Source organism: Cygnus olor, chromosome 1 (assembly GCF_009769625.2).
Source record: "Cygnus olor isolate bCygOlo1 chromosome 1, bCygOlo1.pri.v2, whole genome shotgun sequence".
Lineage (NCBI taxonomy): Eukaryota > Metazoa > Chordata > Aves > Anseriformes > Anatidae > Cygnus > Cygnus olor.
In genome coordinates this window covers 66,538,340-66,558,472 of record NC_049169.1, presented here as the reverse complement: position 1 = coordinate 66,558,472, position 20,133 = coordinate 66,538,340, and the positions used below count along the sequence as shown (strand labels likewise).

Here is a 20,133-nt window from a genome sequence, read left to right as displayed (position 1 = left end):
TTATGTACTTAATACTATTGAGCGATATGGTTTAATAAACCCAGTGAAACCACAGGACTCAGGGAGAAAGCTGTAAAAATCAGGAACTGGTTTTGATGAGCAAGCATGTTGTCTTAGGGGTTTTTGAAGGCAGAAATGTCTGTTAGCACTTCTGCTTTTATTGCAGGTTCTGATTTTTTTGACACGTTTGAGATTATATTTGAAGGGTTCAGTTTTAAGAAATGTCCACTTCAGTGTTTTGAATGAATATTGAAATTTAGCGTGAAAGCATATCAAGACATTAAAGAATGCTTAGTACGCTGTATTCCATATTCTCTTTTTACAGTACTATGAATGTAGGAAAAGCAAAACAATTGATTCTTCTAAGAGATATTTACAGAGTTCAGCGTAGCTCACTTGCTGGTGATGGATAACAGAGCTTTTACCTCAGGAATCTCTAGTGCCATTCCAGGGCGGTTACTGGTGACTGAAATAGCCTGAGAAGAGAGTCCTTTAACTCACAGAATCAGCAGCTGATTTGGGAAGGTTTATCTGCCCCCCTCCTAGAGACTATTCCCTGTTCTGTTCTTGGCAATCTCAAATGGAGAGATGGTACTGAAAGGAATCCCTCTTCTGTCTAGGAGGGTTCCCACTTCACTGCAGGATCTAAAAGAAAAGGAAGGAAGAAAAAAAAGAAAAAAAAATGGCTGTGACATTTCCTGCTATTCTGTTTGTAGTTGATTTAAGACTAGAATCTGCAAAAACCATTTTGGTTACTTTATCTCAAAACTGAACATCGTATCGTTATGATATATTAAGCTATACCTGTGCACACTATATAAGCTATGTAGTTTATTACATAAACTGTAACTATAAATGCCATGGCATGTTTAACTCTTTCGGTGAGATTTGCAGTGCTTTTAATAAAAGCTGTAAACAAATCTGTACTCCTAAAATCGGTATGCTTTTGTCTCAGTAAACAATGAACTTGAGAACTCAAAGAAGCATTGAAGTCATTAATTTGTTTGAACTTAACTGTGGTAAGGAAACAACTTTTTGAAACTAAGCACTTCTGTTCCTTTTAAAATCTTAATGGCATATTCAAAGGCCAGGGGTTGAAAGGGGGCTTGAAGAGCTATGCCAGGATGAATTTTAAGGATTGCAGGAGCTAGGAAGTGTTTAAGAATTTGCAGAGCCCTATTATATCTCTGAGAAGTGCTTTTTATTTACTTTTGAGGAGATGGGTCACTAGAGAAAAAACTTAAGTCTTGAGTAGAATAAATTATTTGATAATTACAGACTCTCTCTTTAAATGAGAACAACCTTGTTTTTAAAAATCAGGTCCCTGTGGTAAGACTGCCTTACCTTTTTATCCAGAGGGAGGGTGGTTATCGTATGCAGAAGTTCAGTGAACGCTTGCACAAGCAGCAGCTGATCTCTTTAACCTAAAACACTTGAATTATTGTGCCATAACAAAAGTTTTGGCTAAAAAGTGTTGTTTGGGATGTTTTCTTCTAAGTTTCAACATAAAGTCAGGGTAAGTTTATGAACTGGGCAGTGACAGTGTATGGTAATAGGGCAGCTGAACTTAGTCTAGCTCTGCTACCTGGGCTGCGTGCTGTGAGAAGGGAGACTGATCCTGGGCACCACTGAAGTTAGGAAAGCTTTCACTTGGTCAGTGCTTGAAGTCTCGTCTAGTAGAAGAAGGCTGAAACAAGCTGTGTGGAACAGGGTAGTGAAGTATGTTCTGTATCCCCCAGCATCTGTTGCCTCAAATAACCACTGCCCAGGGCATGTTCTCCCATGCAATCAGAGTTGTCATTTACATGGCACTCAATGAGTTTCAGGCTAGTTAATGGAAGCAGTCTGTCTGAATCCTTCTTAGGCCTTACCCCCTTAGTGGTGCTGAGGTGATTAACTTCACTTTTAGACTGCTGGCTGGAACTCTCTTCCAGCTTTGGCCTGATAATCCTCTCAAATCCTGTTGCGAGACCCTCTTATAAGGGTACAAGGAAAGGAAGAAGGACCAGGGATGTATGAGAGCTGACCTGGTAGAGTTTTGTCAGGCCAGCATGTGTGTAATAGATTTCCACAAAACTAGGCTTTCTTCTTAATCAGCTATTTGTAAAACTGGTTTCTTAACCTGCCTTCCCCCATAATTGACCCCGTTTTTTCTCCAGCAAAATGTCTTGTTTTCCCAAGTACTTGTAAGTAGCTACCATTAACTGCCACCAGAAACAACTTCTCATCCAGGAGGTGAACCTCATTTTAATGAATGCATTCTTCATGTAGCAATATTAAAATAACAACCCTGCAAGAGCTACAGCCTGATTGCGCTAAAATTGAATGATGGGTCTTTGAACAACCGGATTCTATATCTCTCCTGTGTTTTAACTCATCTTTGCACATTGCAAGTCATCCAAAATCTGACTTTACAAAGACAAAGGTAGAGAATTTAACTTTAAAGGTAAACATTTTTATTTCCTGTCTGTACATCAGCATTACATTTCCTCACAGCCCTGTAGCACTGACAGCACAGGATAAGAGAATAATCTCTGGCTTTGAACTATCTATTTAAAACCTTGTGGTTTAGTTGCCAACTGAGAGGCTATTCCCTGTAGCCCCACTGCCAGGAATTACACACTACCCTTGGAAAATTGGCGGTGTGGTGGTTGTTGTTGTTGTTGTTGTTTACCAATATCCTTTTTGATGTCATTAGGTGTCTTTCATGCTGTAACCCATAAGAAACTCCATGTCCCCTGTCAACAGCTGGAGCAACGTGATGGACTCAGTGGTTTCTTGAGGTTCTTGTCAATGTTATTTTTCTGATTCTTCAGAGCTTTTTTACTGCAAATTCAGATGTCACCAAATTTGACCAGTAAGAACCCTGTTTGGGGAGAGGGGAGGCAGTTCAGTTGAACCCTTGGGCTATATGTTAAAGAAGAATGTGAAATGGGATTCAAAACTTCAAATCTCAACTACTAGACAGTAGTTTTGTGTGTTATCTTCATGGGTTAAGCTCTTCTGTTTAATGTTCTATGAGACATGGGAATAAATACTTCACTTTGTTTCAAGGTAAGAAGGAAATCTGAAGAGGTTTTGAGTTTCGTGATTATAGGGGAAAAAATGACTTGCTGCTTTTGATTCTCTTGGCTTTACCTTTTAGGGTGATGTGTGCTGGGAGCATCTCTGCTGTCTAGTATTGCTCCCATTACATAAAAATTAATCTGCCTGGAGGTTAAATATGCAGTTCTGTCTGCAAGGGATATTATGTTAGGTTTAAAGCGTTCCTCGTGACTCCATCCTTGAGGTGCTCAAAACCTGACTGGGCACAGCCCTGAGTAACCTGCTTTAGCTGACCCTGCTTTGAGCAGTGGGATTAGGCTAGGCAATCTCCAGAGGTTCTTTCCAACCTCAATTATTTGGTGGCTATTTGACTCCCAAATTTTTAATTTGACCCACTTCTTAGGAGTTTTAAACAGGACAGATCAGTGCACTGCCTTAATCAACATCCAAATCAACATACCTAATTTAGAAGAGAAAGGAAATGTTTCTTCTCCAGCCAAACGTGCTGGTCCAGGGAAAGGTATCAGCATGGCAGGCTTCTAGTTACACACTGCCAGGGTCAGCATAGTACCAACTCCTGTTGTAAAACTCCTGGAAGTTTCTCTATGCTAAATCCTGTCTGTAGGAGAGTTTCAAGAGAGTGAGCCATCCTGCCTGGATGCTCCAGCCAGATAGCATCTTTTTTCTTGTGAAAGAACAGCTGCATCTTGTTCACTTCATGCTGTCATCACCCCTTGAAGCTTGCTGTGTCTGTGGAGATTTATTTATACCCAGAACTTGTTGGGTTGAACTGAGGTAGGGCTGAAATGATTATGGGCACAGGTAGGTGTGTGATGTCTAGTTATTTGGTGGGAGAAGGAAAAAGAAAAATCAGCTTAGATAATGGATTGAGCTTGTTTGCAGATGTTTTGCATCCACATCTACCTTAAGGCATGTAGCTGTTGTATGGTAGAGTCAACTTCTTCCACAGGTTCCCTGCACTGCTTTGAATTCTTCCTGGGAAAATAGCATTTAATAGCAAGGTACCTATCTTGGCCATTTTGATTAGGCCTCACTTTGCTATTAATTTACTTACCTATGCTTATGTTAATGAAATGTGGTATAACTAATGAACAGCTCTGTGCTGAAAGTGAACTGCCTTGTCCCCAGGAGTGAAGCTATGTGGGAGTCTAATGCGTGGATACTGCCACACAGAGACAGGGAACGCTAGGTTAGGCACAGTGCAGAGGTGTGTGGTTACCGCTGGCATTCTCTCCAGTGTGCCTTGCGAGTTACCCAAATACTAGGTGTTGAGTCACCTTATACACAAAGACAAGCTCCATACATCATGCTGGCCGCCTGCTTTCTCCAAAGGTAGTGAGTGTGGGCAGAGGGGCGTTCAGAAGCACTTTGAACAGGTAGGAGCCCAAACTGCAGAAAGGATCACCTGTTGTATCTGGTGGACACTACTGTGTTATGCTTGTCAGGGACATACTTTCATATCTCTTACAGCTGGGTACTGTAAGCTGTTTGCTGTTTTGTTCTCTTTCTCTAAGATAGTAGCACGTCTCAATCTATGGCTGCTTATAAATGTGCCAGCAACTCTGGACTGGAATAATAAAGACGTGTAAACACTGATCTCTCTTGGTAAACTTGGGACCCTTCCGATCTGCTTCTTGGCTGTGTTTTTGTCATATCTGGTGGGTTGGCCAGGAGACTACTGGAAATGAAGTCGCTGTTACGTGGCATATATGGAAAAGGGAAAGTCGAGCTCATTTCGGGTCGGGTTGGAGCAGTCCAGAATTAACTACATTGTTAGTGTATGTTAGCTGTTCTTAAAAGCAAATCAAAGACACTGAACAACTTCTTTTTTCTTTGGAGATTATGGACTCTTGGCCACTGTAGTACATGCTTGGAGCACCAGAACAGTACTTATCCCTTAAACTTCCTGATGTAATGTGGTGAACTCATCTTACTTGTATAGCTTGTAGTCGTCTTACATTCCTTTATTAGCTGCAGGAACACGCACAGATGTGGCATAAATTGCCTGTAGTGTTTCTTTGCATAGCATCTTTATGCCTTTGGGGGAAAACAACACTCAAATTTTGTCATCCAAAGTAAACAACATGCAGAAGTGTTTAGTATGTTGCTTCTGCATCCTGGTGAAGTACCAAAAGCACGGGGATTTTTTTGTTTGTTTTTAATTGAGCTTTTTGAATCTTTCCTGTCTTTCCCAATAACTAGTTTGTTAACAGCACTGTTTTTTTCAGCTTTACGCTCATGAGAAAAGTTCTGGAAGTCCATTGCATTCTTCAGCTTTCAAGGCTGTTATTTTTTAAAATAGAGGAAGAAGTGGTATTTCATCCATCCTGGCAAGGAAATGGGGTTTCAAATATACTAGGGTCCCCTCCCTCCCACTTCTTCCCTTCCCACCCCACACAACACATGCATCAGTAAGAGGACAGGCAGTTACAGAAATGGCTACAACATCAGCTTCTTTGACAGAGAAAACTTGTCTTTACGGAGCTAAAGGCCTTGAAAGCTGATAATTTTACACAGCATTATGAATCTTTAATAAAGCTTTTCTTTTTTGGCTATACATAAATGTCTGTGGTTGTGGTTAAGATCACTTGATTCTGGGTTGGCACATTAATTGTGCATATATTGTCACGTCTGTGTATGTACAGTAAAATGAAAGCACTGGACTGGTTTGTGTGGTGTGTGTTCCTTTTCAGTCTCAGAAAACTGCATGCTATTAATAAACTGAGCAAGTCTTTTATTGCCTTGGTCATTTCTCATGGGAGAGCGCTCTAGAGCTTTGTGTCTCTGGTTTCAAACATTGATTGCAGTCTAAAACCTAACACACATTTTTACTCTCCTGGCAGAAATGGGTCAGGAAGCAGGGAAGAGCTGAGCTACACCTTTGTTAGTTTGATGAGCCTGCCAGCCTTCCCCTGTCCCTGTAGGAAACAAAACTGTAAATACTTCCAGCTGAACCCTTGTCTATCTCCTGTTAATATTGCACCTCTTCTCCAGGGAGTTTGCTGCAGCCAGCTGTCATGCTTGTTTCTTTCCCAGTCTGCTCCGATGGATTTCTGATAGCCCTGCTGCTAGGTTTCAGCCTACTCGTGTTGCTTTAGTTAGTGCTTGAGGTTAGCCAGTCTCCCATGTATGGCTTCTTGCTTCCCACAATAAGCTCATGCAGAAGTGAATCCAGCGCCCTTCTTGCTAACGAACATGCTGTATGGTCTGTATGGGGCATCGTGTATTCTACTGAATGCATCATGCTCTCGTCATGTCAAACACAAGTACCTATACGTGAAACTACTTATCCTTAATGCTGCTCAGCTGGGAAGATGAGTGGTGCTTGAGGTGCTGTACCATCTCAGAGCATCTCTCTGGAGCAGAAGGTAGCAAATTGTAGTTGAAAGGGGAAGGAACTAGTGTCGGGGGGAATGGGGGTTGTTCACCTCCTTTAAGGATGAGGGGCTGTGGTGATACTCTTTTGGGACTAGCTTGATCTTTATATTGATATTCTGTAGAAAGAACTCAAGCATATAGGATAGAAATGAAATTAATGAATTGTCAGGAAAGGGGTGTGCTGTGCAGTAGTCATCACGTTGTGCAATATCCTTGTGGGAACTCATCGAGCCAAATGCACATTAAAACTATAGCCCTTCATAAAATGGCACGCACCCCTCACAAAATCTCACAAGAAAACAGCCAAAAAAACAACTCCTCCCACCCCAAACATAACAATTGTGCAGTCCTGCTTGGGAGGCCGGCAGGTGTACACATGGGGAAGGATGAGGGAGCAGGCGGGTATGTAGATTCCAGTGGTGACTTCCAACCTAATTGGGAACAAATTCTTTATATTACTTAGTCTTTAAATTGGACAAAAGCAAGCTTTCTTAATAGGAGCGTGTACTTCTGCTAAACTAATGGTAAATATATAAATACTACTTAGTTGCTCACTTGTGTTAGACAGTAGGAAGAGTGGTTTCCAGATGCCGAAAGCCCCAGGTTGCTGTGTCTGGGGAGGAACTTGCAGCTAACCTTGTGGTAGCAGCACAGGATCACTGAAGAGATTTCTAGGAAAGCGGCCGCTGCCGCAGTGAAGCTCTGCCACCGCTGCTGGCCAGTGCAGGTTTGCAGAGGCGTGCTGTGCTGCAAGTCTGTGCTAGCTGACTGAGCCTGAAGGCAGCGGATGAATGAAGCTGAAGGAAGTATCTCTTAATTTCAGTCTTTCTCTTCTTAAAGCTACCTCGTTGGTCTGATTCTGAAGTTATTACCTGCCCTCAGGTAAGCCAGCAGCAGCTTCTTGGTATTTCTCCCGGAGAGAGTCATAACTGTTACCTTTAGTCTCTCTTGCCCCTTCTTGCTGCATTTAAAAGCAATTTGAAAAAAGGCCAGTCTGGCTAGTGCTCAAATACCAGATGGGGGATGATGTTATGAAATGAGGAATTATGGAAATTATTCAGTTTGAGCCCAAGGTCTAGAATTGAATCATCTGCCAGTGGAGATCCTGGAATGCCTCGTAAGACAAATTCCAGCCTGCAAACAGCAGAGTGCAAAAAGAGGTGCATTAGGGCTGTCAAACCACAGTGGACAGTTGTTGTTTCACAGTAGGTAGTTCTCTGTGACCTATAAAGGTGGGCTGCTAAAGAGGCATGTGTCGATATCTTGCACAAGAGGTAATTGTAGGTCCCTCGATGGGGGCTCTCAGGCTTGCATTAAGTGAAAAGAGTGCTCACGCCCTCTCATATCTCTGCAAGATCGCTGGGAAGTTCAGCTCAGGATATCTACCTCAGACCCCCAGATATCCTTGCAGAGGAATGGCCTTCATCCAAAGAAGGATGGAATTAAAAAGACGATAGAGAAGTCGTTGAGGATGAAAGGCAAAGAGAGAAGCTTTTATGTGTGCTTACTACTAGGAACAAATTCTGCTGAATGGCATCCTTGCACTTAGATTGGATTAAATCTCTGACTAATTCATACCAAGTCTTTTCATGTCCCCACCAGTGCAGCTGTATTTGAGCAGGCTAGTAATGTCTGCCTCTGGAAATGATGACTGCCATCTTATTTCAGAAACCGTGCTTGCCAAGGCCTCAGGGAGAGGAGAGCAAATCACAAAACCGCCTCCACCTCTTCCCTCTGTAACTGATTTCCTAACAGATTTTCATCTGCTCTAGGCATTGAGCTTGGCACTGTCTTTGCTGAGGGAGGCATCTCTTGTGTGTTCGGTGGCTTGGGGGGAATCACTCTGGCCAGTTGAAACGGGTTCAGCATTTACAGAGAGTCAGATGTCCAGCCAAGTGGTGAACATGCTTCCTGCTTACTATTTTTAAGCTATGTAACAGTATGTGCAAATGATACTTACTTATGTCCAGAGTAAAAAGTTCGACGTTACGGGTTTTGGTTTTTGCTGTACTTGGAACTCCACCTATAACGGGGATTACCTTGAAAAGTTTTGGTATGTCTTATTGCATGAGAAAATTATAGTTTAGCCAAAACGTCAAATGGGTTTTTGCATACAATGTATTCCTGTCTCCTAGTAAAAGCTTTCCTGTTAACTATGAGGTAAATGAATGATGGGAAGCATTAGACACAGGATTGTGCAATAGAGAGTTTTCATTAAGCTGCTAGATTGGAGCAGTTGTTGACAGGCTCATAGTGAAGTTTATTAGTTGATATGGGTTGGGATTTGTTTGATTTTATTAATATTAATGTTTATTGTTCTTGTTAAAGATCGTGGTGTTTACCAGAGTGCAAAGGGTTGGGTGTTCTTACCTTTAGAAGGGGAAAGGTTTACATGGCTAGGTTTATCAAGGATTAATACTAAACTAAGTTTAAGATACTGTCCAATCAAGAGCTCCAAGATGCACGTACAGTAAGAAAATGCTTTGAGAAAAGGGTAGGATTGAGATTTTTTTTCTTGTCTATGGGAATTCAGCCTGGGACAGATTATAGAAAATGTTTGGGGTACCTGTGGAAGAGAGCTTAGTGGAAAGGTCTAATTTATGAAATAAAAGCTATGGGATTATTATGTATGTGCGTGGTTTTCTTCCTGTGGGCTAATGAATTGGGCTTTAGCATTGTCTGTTGAACGTGTTCAGTATCTTCCCTGTTATCTAGAAGCCCCATGCCCTAAGAGTCTAGACAAGTAAGTTCCATCATTAAAACCGGTGTAGCTCCGTGTTGCATCTGCTGGGCATTCCCAAGAAGAACATTCAGAATTTACTGGGAACCAGGCTCTTCCTAGTTCCCTTCCAGTCCTGCTTTGTGGCTCGTTCAGACTGCTCAGTCAGTGCTGCTGTTGCCGAGGTGTGTAATTCTCTGCTTTTGCAAACCGAAATGGAATTGCCTGTTAGCATATTATGGTCTAATCTAGTGTCTAAAGTGCAAGGACAAAGCAAGCCTGCAGAGCATCAAGAAACAGCCTGCTGCACCTACCCTAGGTTGAGTCCCTTGCCAGTGCTGTTTCTGTTCTTAGATATGTAGACAAACTACACAGCACATATTTTTGTGCACAACCTTTAAGGAGAAAGGAAAGGTAGGTGTGTAGTGATCTGGGCTACATGAGCAGGGTACACAGATCAGTGGTTATAAATATGCCATGGGATGTTCTTTGGCAGCAGTGAAATTTAGGGAGTCAGCCTGGCTGATGAGTTCGGGTTTGTCGGGGGCAGTGGCAGATCAGGGCATGCGATAGTTGGATGTATGGACGATAAGTGACAAGTGAAAGCATGTGACAAGTAGCGAGTAAGATGCTGGTCCTGTTCTGCCATGAGCCCTCGAGATGTTGCTCTTGGTTGGACCTTTGTGGTCAAGGGAAAGGAGGCAGCAGTTCTGGAGAGCTGGGGTTAAGGTCCAGTTCCTTAGGCGTTTTTTGAGCTCTGTGTAAATTTTGCCTCACAATTAAAAAGGCTAGGGTTGCACCCACGGGTTACAGCATGGTCCCAACCCTTCCTGGACTTTTCCTAGAATAAGCTTTGGGGTTTGTTTTGTTTTTAAAGTTCAACAGCCTCTAAATGAAGTGGTTTGTGGGTTGGAGTAATCTTTATGGCTCTTTTATTCAAATGTCTGTTTACTTGGGTTTCTTGGCTCCCAAAATGGTCTTGCAAGGTCTACATTAGGAAGAAAAATCCAATTTTTTTTAAGTCACTCTGCTTTCCGTATTCAGCATTCCTCCACAGAAACAGGAGATAGATCCATTAAATAATTCATCTGAAATGCTCTGTACATGTACTCAATCTGTGGTGCCTTAGCTAGTTGTTGAGTGTGCGTGTACGATGGATTTATGAATCTTTTAATCCTGTTTCCTAATTCCTTTCTCCTAAACCACTTCCTTTGAGAAACTGCCTGCCTCTTTTCCACACCCATAATAGCTGAAAGTTGGAAGCAGCACAAATAAAACTTGCTTTTCTGTGTACATTTTTAATGTCTGTAACTGGAGTATTTGTTCTTTGATTTGTGAGAGCCTGGTATGTAACAAACCACTGGGGAGTGAGCCTTGGAGTTAAAAGTCCAGGCATCCACCTGTCTTGATTAGAATAAATGCTGACACAAATGATTAATTTTTTAGTTTTTTTTCTGAGCTGCTAAGGTGTCTCTCTCAGTGACCTAAATGAAGGAGGCTTTGGTAAGTTGGGCCACGTGGTTCTTTGCAATTAATAATCTTTACTGACCTGTATAAGGCAAAATTAGAAGATAAAAGGAAGAACTGAAGCACATAGGTGGAGACAAGTGCGTATAATAGGAGGCATAAGCTTTCTGTAGTTCAAACATGCACTACATTAGATGCTAGGCTTTTTAGGTTTCTAGATTTCATGTGAAACATTGTATGTGCTCTTTAAAGGACAATATTTTTTTTTCCTTTTGTTATTGTGGATCATATGTATATGTCTTTTTGTCTATGTCAATTATCTTTCCTGCATTGTTGTTTGTGATTGTTGCAGTCTGTTTTGGTAGAAGGTTCTGGCAAATAGGAACCTTCACTCATATAATTAAAAAAAAAAAGTTCATATGAGTCTTATTAGTTAATTTCTTTTATGAGATTTCTTATGTTCTTTAAATATATATATATATCCAGACTCTATCTGTACCACTGTGTTGTGGGATAGCTTGTGGTGATCAGAGTGCTGGTACAACCTAAAAACCTCTGAGGACTTGGATCCCCGGGCTGCAGAAGAGGTCATTAGTGTGTTTTGTAGCCTCCAGTCTTCTTTCTGCTCAAGCGTTCTAATGGGGTCAGAACAATGCTCCTGTTCTCTCATGTTCAGCAAAGCTTTTCTGAAAACTTCTTTTCCTACTGTCGTAGAATGTTGGCTCAGAAAGATGAAAATCTGTATCCTGTACCATGTCAAAAGCTTTTATGTCTGGCTGTGCTAAGCTGACTGATTTGCTTTTTCTCCATGTGGAGTCTTAGAAGTAAAGTTTTGTGAAAGTGTCATTCTAGTCATTTCTTATAGGCCTTTTTTGTATAGGAGCTTTTCCTCAGATAGCATTTGAAGAACTCCAGGGAGGAAAATTTGCAAAACTAGGTAGGAACTAACTTTAGGATGGGTTTCCTTGTTGAAAGGTAACATCAAGAACAGCTTCAAAGTACTTCAAATGAGGGAATGACGTTCAACCTCCTTACCTTGTGAAGCAGTGGAGTAGGAAGACTCCAGGTGTTTCAGCCCTGTAGTGAAGTCACGTTCACCTAGTGCAAAGCCATGGCACGCAGCGTAGAAGTTGGGTTTGTGTTGCTCATCAAAAAATACCGGCGGTCTGCCTGCCTGCAGGGGTGGGGTATGGTCTTTATGGGAATGATTTTAGGGCTCCCTATATTGAAACACAAGGATTTGAGTTTTGAGGGTTTGTCCCAACAATTTGTGGGAGATCCATGGATTTTACCACACAGGTAACGAGTGAAGCTTTCACTGTCATGTGTCTTTGGCTTTGGGAGGCTAGGAAAAGGAAGTGTTGCTCTCATCGGCCTAGTAAAGCGTTGGTGCCTAAGGCTTCTGAGGCAGTTGTTCACAAGGGAAGGGTGGCAAGTTGTGAGATAGGTGTGAGTCTCTTGGCAAGGGTAGCATCCTCCGGTATTTACTGTGATAAAATCTGGGAGGAGGTGGAGGCAAAAGCTGGCACTGTGTTGTAGTGGGTGCACCAAGAATGAGTCTTCGTGAAGAAAGATGAACTTGTGTCCTGGAAGTGCATGTTGCCCTTTCTCCCAGAGCAGGAGGCTTGTCACAGAGCACCTCGTTGCCATGCAGTCTGTGAAAGAGCGATGATGATGTGTAGCTGCCTGTCTTTAGTGCTCTCTCACGCTAGTGTTTAAGATGGTCTGTGCCAGGAAGAATTTCAGGAGGTTTTGTGGGAGATGCATGGATTTCACCATGCAGGTAACGAATGAAGCCTTTGCTGTGAGATGCCTTGAGGTTTTGGGAGACTTGTGAAGGGAAGTGTTGCCCACATCATGTGTGCTAATGGGCATGCTCCAAAAAGTTTGTTGTGACAGTTTTGATTCTAGTGAGAAGTGCTACTGTTTACTGAATAAAGGCATATTTTCTTCTTTGAGAAATACATTTTATTTTGCTGTGCATTTGGGGTTACAGTGCGGTTCTTTACAGCATGGTGACAGTTCCAAGATGTGTCCCCAGCTTCTCAGTCACACAGTTGACAAGTAGGTTCTAGGTGAGAAGGGATCACTGCATTGGTTACTGCTGGCCCCATGTGAAGGTTTGTGCTGTGACGGATCTCCCTGGTACGTGGCTGTGTCACAGGTATATTCAGGGAGTTAAGCTGGTCCGTCCTGAAGCTGGTCTTACAATTTGACAGCCATCCGGAAGGCCTACTATTTCCTTACCCATTCGATAAGGGGGCAGTTACCTCTTCCTCTTCCATGGTGTCATTTCTTTGTCTTCTTTTATTTTGTTTGGAGTTTTTGGTTAAGCACCCTTTATGATTCAGAGAAACTGGCTAAAATGGTCAATGGGCATATAGGACTTGCAGTGCCTAAGCTAAGCAGCTTTCCCCCAAAGACCAGAGGGAAAATCCTAGGTAGAACTTTTTGGGACATTGATTCTTATCAAATTGAGGAAAGAAGACAGCTGATCTGTTTCTTGGCCTCCTTTTTTCTATGTTGGCATTCATTCAGTATAAGGACTGTGATTTGATCAAAGAGAAGTGTGTGACAGAGCAACAGAATATGTTTGCTGAATTAATGTAAATAAAAGGTTTCATTTTGTAGGTCTAATGTTTTTGGTAAACATTTTATGGCACTTAAGAACTGGCTAGTAAAGAACAATCTACATATTTTTATTCAGTACCTTCATATAAAATTGGGAACCAAATATCTGTAGCTGCCACTGTATTTGTTTCCATGTTCTTGGATGTAATAGTATTTCTTTTCAAATCATTACTGGACTGTTTTCTCCATGTGACAGTTCTGTGTGACCTGTTCGTACATATGCCTTGATCTTCTTATTAAGAATGGGTTCTTGTATTTGCAACAAGTTTGTATCTGATTTCTCTTTCTCCTACTCTTGCTCTGGCTTGATGGGATGAGGAAGGAAACAGATGGAGACCCAACTGATTCACCCCATTGTGGTGGACAGAAGCCCACTAAATCAGGTTTGATAAGTGTATATAACAGAAACATTTATTGCCCAGTGTATTTGCTTGAATGTCAAATTTTATGAATGAGAGCAAATCTAAATACCATCTTAAAACTGTACTGACATTCCTTTTTTCCATCTGGTATAAAAGGGGAAGCTGCAGACAATGGCAGCCCCACCCTTTTGTCCTCCTGCTTTCTCATTTCTTGTCTGCACATAATATGGAGCTAAAATAATTGCTTTTTTTTTTAGCTTTTCTTGTCAAAACTGTCCTCTTTTTGCCATCTGTTCCACAGCCTTGCAGCCACCCTAAACCTGCACTTTTTGATATCTGTGATGACTTAGAATGTGATGAACATATTGTAGCAAAGGCCATTTCTTTAATTTTAGCTAAAAGTAAAAATAAATCAAATCCTGGAAATGGAAACAGAGCTTTTTCATTTGTTGGAATAAGGACTTTCTTTAGTGTGGTTTCCTATAGAAGGGAAGCTTATGGGATTGAGTTGTTCGTCCATCTGCTTTTCAGTTCATCCTTAATAACTTTGGAACGATTTCATCCAGAGTTGACAGGGAATAAAAGTCTTGAAGGTAATTGATTTCCTACAAGAAAACTGGTGGCTGGGTGGAGGAGTGGGACAAAAATAGGTGTCCCCACTGTCTGCAGCATAAGCTTAACAATATAATCTGTTCTTAGGCTTTTGCTAGCCAAGTTGCAAGTGCGTGCTGGCTGCGGTGCTACAGTAAGCTCAGAGTTTCCAGAGCGTGTTACTGAGCCTTGCTTAGGCAGAAGGTGAGGGGCCATGAAGGGGAGGCAAGGACATGGAAAGTGGCTGGGCAACTGGAAATATTTTGGAAAGGATGAGATCAATGGGCAATGGGGCTCTTGGAGCCACTGGTAGTTTTACAGTTGAAGGACCAACTTGCCTTTAGGTTTCGTACAGTACCACGCTTTGTTGATCGCTGCCTTCTTAGAGCTTTGTCTGTTGAGGGTACATCTGCAGCATTTGCCCAGCTGTGAAACAACCAGAATATAAGCAAGTACTTGCATGGTGCTCAGAGAAACTCAGCACTCAGAAGTGGATCGGGGCAGTTACTTTGGCAAACGTTTTATCCGCTTGAAATGCTGTTTTGAGCTGGACAGAACAATCTGTGAATTTAGATGGAATTAAGTCAGTAGTTACAGCTGGAAAAAATGGAGGAGAATGCTGGAAAATACATTCCCATACTAAAATATTTTACTTTTCCAGGACTAAGTCATTAGTTAAATGAGCACTTTTAACAAAAATCTGGATTGAAAGTGTAAGGGAGGTGATTTCTAGAATGGCACCGTATTTGTCTGGAGTATAGGAGCCCTGGATTTGCAGGAATTTGAATGTGTACACGCAAAATCACCCACGTGTCACTTTCAAAATCCCTTCCTGTTCCTTCCATTTGGTAGAAGGAGGGGGTGAGCATTGCAGGCACTGGACTTTCTTTCTCATGCATGTGTTTGGTAAAATATTCATATTCATGCATCTGTGGTGACTGTGGGAAGGGGAAGGAAGCAGCACCTGGAACTATTCATTGTCTGTTTCTCTGTTTTTCATTGGGTTCCTTTGTCCTGGGCAAGAGCTGGAGATCCTGAGCGTACTTGCAGGCATGAGTCAGTGACAACCTCTTGCTATTATTGTAAATAGCAACATGAACGCTGTTCTTGCATGCGTTTTTTCACAGGCTTTGTCTTTCTCTCCCAGCGCTTCAGCCAAGGAATTTACAGAGCTTCTGAGTCAGCAATCAGCTGCCTCGAGACAAAACATGCAGGATACTGCAGGCTTGCAGGAGAGCCAACAGGGCATACAAATACCCTGGAAACCTGGCAAATAATTCCTGCCTGCCCTTGCTTTGCCTCCTGTAATTTCCATGCTCTCTAACATGTTGCTCATAGGTTCCAAGCGCTTTGGGTGTTTACATCAAGAATGCGGAGTTCTGAGGAGTGACTAATTGCAGTCACTGAAGCCTCTGTACTTCACCTGTGGGCATAACTGACTTAACAGCCGGTGTGAAATGGGATGTAGGCAGTATAGTGAAATTAACGTGCCGCTCTGGTTGCGCCGAGTAAAATGACCTGCTTTGGCAGGTGTGTCGCCTGGCTTGGCAAGCCTTGAACACAGAGCTCTCGGGGTGGATTTTAACTTGGAGGCCTCGCTGTGCAGTGCAGAATCAGCGCCGCTTCACTCCTCTGCTGAAAGTACAGCAGGAGCAAGAGCAAGAGGTGAAACCAAAGCTGTCATCACACCTGGATATATCAGTAATGGACTGTGGCCCAACAGGCTGAAATTGCCACTCCACTGAATTTAGGTCGTGTAACTTCTGTTGCTTATTCTTAGGAAGAGTTGTGTCAGTCATCTGAAGTGCTGGTGTAAAGTGAGCGTTCGGGTGGCAGAGTGCAAGAGACAGGAAATATAACACAAAATAGTATTCAATGTGAAACATTGTGCTGGTGGTAAATGAGGCATATGGCTTTAGATTGTAGGTATCTTGTTACATCTCTGTTACCAGATGCACTTAAATTACTCCTTCAACATAAGAGGGGATTTGTTGGGGCTCTTTATGACATTCTTGAGAACTGAAGAGGAGATGCAGGCTTAAAGCACAGTGTCTTAGAGAAGTGGAGCAGTTGCCCTGAGGTGCAAGCCTGGAGTACATTTCCAGCTTCACAACAGTGAAGTTAAGATCAAAAAGAAGGAAAGTATTTCGTTCCATACTGCTTAGTGAGCAGTGCTGATGTGGACATGACACCAGTATCAGCCAGTCAGAGAAACAGCTTTGTTTGTACTGAGTCATCTAAGGCAGTTGACCTGATAAAATCAGAATCACTTTCTCTGGTATAACCAATTGTTATCCCGTGACTTTTGCAGGAATTTTTATTTTTATTTTTAATAATGAACGGTTTGGGGATGTAAAGGCTTCCAGGTCTCCTTTGCTATTTCTAAATTTAAGCAATAAATACCGTGTTAGGTTGGAAAACAGGAGTGCCTACATAAGCTGCTGCAGAGCTGTCATACTAGAGGGGAAGAGACATGAGCTGTAATGTTTGACTTGGCTGCCTGTCTGCTGGAAGCAGGAAAAGAGCTGGTGAGAATCTAAAAGGTTTTATCCGAGTCCACATATTTCCTTTTTCACCTTAATACCCTTTGAAAAAAAAAAAAAAAAAAAAAAAGGAGAAAAAGCACCTCAGAAATGTTTTCACTTTCATAGTTCCAGTATACGTTCCCATGCTGCCCTCCCCTACCTGAAGATTAAACAGAAGTATTGTTTCTTAGAGGGCAGAGTAATTGTTTATATCTTATATGTATGTACTTCTACATAAAAGGAAGAAAAAGCTTTATTATATATAAAAGATAGAGAGAGAAAAATAGCTATTCTTTAAACAAAATCTGCTGTTTGTGATCCAAACAATTTGTACTTCTGAGAGATCCTACAAAAGCAACTAAGCATAGCAGACCTCCTGTTAGCATATTTCATCTGCTGAGGACACCAGCTACCACCTGAAATGCTGTAGGGATCTGCATTTCAAAAAAAGTTGAAAACCACAAAATTGAGGAAATAGTCTGAGAATTCCACACAGAAAATGCAGCAGACAGTTTGCAGTTTGCTTTTAGGCTGCTTGCTTACTGAGACAGGAATATACCCACAGACTCTAAGTGAGGCAAGTGTTTATACTGCTTGATGCAATGCAGGTGGGCATTTTTTTCAGTCTTGATATCTTTTCTTAAGCGTTTGATTGCTGTTAGGTCTAACTTCTTTCTAGGATTGCAGCAGCCCTCATTGCATTTGTCATGTCGTGTACAAAAGCACTGTTTGCAAGCACTCTCAAACAGAAATACCAGTTGGTGATATGCCATTCTGTTTCCTCTTCTCTTTATCATGGATAAAGACATGTTGTTTTTGAAGGAGAGGACCAAACCTTCTTTTACTGATGGAAATCTAACTCCTAAAATACTTGGGGGTAGTTGTGTTTTCAAGAGCAGCGTGTACCCATTGCTGTGGTATTAACACAGTGATCTTGTTATCACAGTCACTGCTACGTTATTAAGTCTCTATCTTTTGTTTCAAAACTTCTGTCTGCTTCCAAAGATACCTAACATCTGCCAGTTGACTTGTAACTTCTCTGCTATTTATATGTAACAAGAGTTTTAATAAAACTTTTTAGGTGTACTGGCTCAGGTAAAGTATTCTGTGATTTAACAGAGAAGAGATGTGCCACTGCCTGAAGAGAGCCTTGGTGGGCTTTGGAAGGCCATGCTTCAGTGAACTCAGTCAGGACTCCTTGGGGTATTATTGATCAGTTGACTCATTTAGGACTTTCTTCATTAGGTACTGAGAATCTGGGCTCTGAGTTTAGTGGGCACAGACATCATTTTGGAAAGAAAAAAAAAAAAAGCAAAGAACAAACTCAGTTACATTTTCTTCTTTTTATTTCATAGGTTGATAATGCTCGTAAGCCAGAGGTGAAAGTGTCTCAGCCGAGCAACACTGGGAAATCTGGCAGACTGGAAGAGAACAGCTGCCCCCCAGGGCAGCTGCTGCGTGTGAAGCATGGAGGAAAGTAAGAACGAGAAGGTGAACCAGGCTCATGTTCTCTTCGACAGATTTGTCCAGGCTTCAACATGCAAGGGGACTCTCAAGGCTTTCCAGGAGCTCTGTGACTACCTAGAACTAAAGCCCAAGGACTATCGTTCTTTCTATCACAAACTCAAGTCCAAGCTAAATTACTGGAAAGCCAAAGCCTTGTGGGCCAAATTGGATAAGAGGGGCAGCCATAAGGACTATAAGAAGGGGAAAGCATGCGCCAACACAAAGGTAAGGAAAGTGATCCTCTGTGGAGATGTATTCATGGGAGTCAAAATGTGTTTTATGTTTTTTGTGGCATCAATACTATAAGTGAGATTGAGTTATAAAATCTTCTTTTGTAGGCTTGTATCTTGGTAGTTGTTTTTTTGTTTGTTTTTGTTTGCTTGTTTTTTAAACTAGATAATAACTGGGTTATGAAATTTTCTGTTGGGGTTTAGATACAAAATACGTATGTCTGGATTTTTTTGAAGTGCATCCCTTTTAATTTCTAAAAGTCTCATGTCTCTTGATAAATGCTAACTTGCCTGCCAAATTGGCAAAATGTTCAATTTAGCATTATTTAGGAAGCAATTGCTTGAATTTCAGAGAAAAAAACAAAACCACAATGTGGAAACCATACCAATTCCTTTTAAAAGATTGGTATGTGTGGTATTTACTGTAAGGAATTTCTGCTTTCATGCACCTCTTCCAATTTATTTTACCTCGATTGTTGTGAGCTGGTATTTGTGCTACATACACCCTTGTTTGATGCTACAGTCTGAGCTTACTTATTTTGCTACTGAAAGACATTTCTTCACATCATTAAAAATGTTTATGGAGTAAGTTATTTTTGCAAGTAATCATACACTTCTTTTAAAAAAAAAAGGAAGATAGTGTGGAATATAATAAAATTATAACAGGCTTCTGTCCTCCTTCATTGAAGTTAATATACAAGAGAAAGAAAAGCATCTATTAACTTTTTTGGAAAAAGAGATATCTTAATTGATAAGAGAAATTAATGACTAATTCACCTAGTAGAGAACTGAGGGGGATATAATCCTGTTCATGATATAGTCAGTTGTTTCAGATGTGAGGACTGAAGTTTGATTTCCAACTAGATATTAGAAAGTTATTTCCTTGATTGTTTCACTTTCCAGTTACCATTTTCATATAGATGGTGAAATTCATAATTAAGTACTAAAATAACACTTGTATAAATCACTGATGGACCAAGGTCCATTTGTCCTGGCTGTTGTGGAAATAATGCGGAATATAAACTTAAAAAGTTTATAATTGTTACTTCAAATTATAGATAGCAGATGCATATAGATCAACTTGGAAAACAATGAAACAATTAGGCGGTGTTGGTCATCATTCACACTGAGCTGGTTCCTTCTAGAGGAAGGGGAGGGTAAGCAGAAGAGAGAAAGTAAAGGAGAACAGAACAAGGAGGGGAGGCAGGTCGTATTTGCCAGTGTTTCTGAGAAGCCATTGGTGAGATGCTCAGTAGAAATGCAGGTAAAAAGGGTGGCACCTGTCTGCCCCAACCCAGAAACATATAGGACGGTGGAGTTGGGATTCAAGTCATTTTGAGCAGTGAAATTAGGTAGCTGAGGGGAGGTGAAATTTAGTTTAAAATAACATTTTATTTGTTAGTACATCTTAAATTTAATACATACCTTTGATGATAAATTATTTTTGTATGGCATTAAACATAAACTTTGTTGAATATTTTTATATAAAGAAATTATATGTGTGTGTATTATTTTTATATTTTTCATATATATTTCTGTTAATGACTTGCTTCCTACCCTAGTGGCATCTGCCATTAAAAGTTTGTATGTAATTCTTAAGAGATAATCACAACTATTCAAAGTAGAAGCATTCTGGGAACTGAATAATGTCTGATTTG

General features: G+C 41.2%; 1 protein-coding gene across 14 annotated transcripts in view; it reads left to right on the top strand.

The window, feature by feature from the left end:
- Positions 1 to 20,133, top strand: part of MICAL3 (microtubule associated monooxygenase, calponin and LIM domain containing 3) — a 168,198-nt gene that overhangs the window by 41,802 nt on the left and 106,263 nt on the right. For all 14 annotated transcript variants that reach the window (XM_040562986.1, XM_040562860.1, XM_040562935.1 and 11 more), the window contains exon 2: positions 18,095 to 18,470. In XM_040562986.1, the coding sequence (XP_040418920.1) occupies positions 18,207 to 18,470 (264 nt within the window). In that variant the 5' untranslated portion in view covers positions 18,095 to 18,206. The remainder of the gene's footprint in view (positions 1 to 18,094; positions 18,471 to 20,133) is intronic.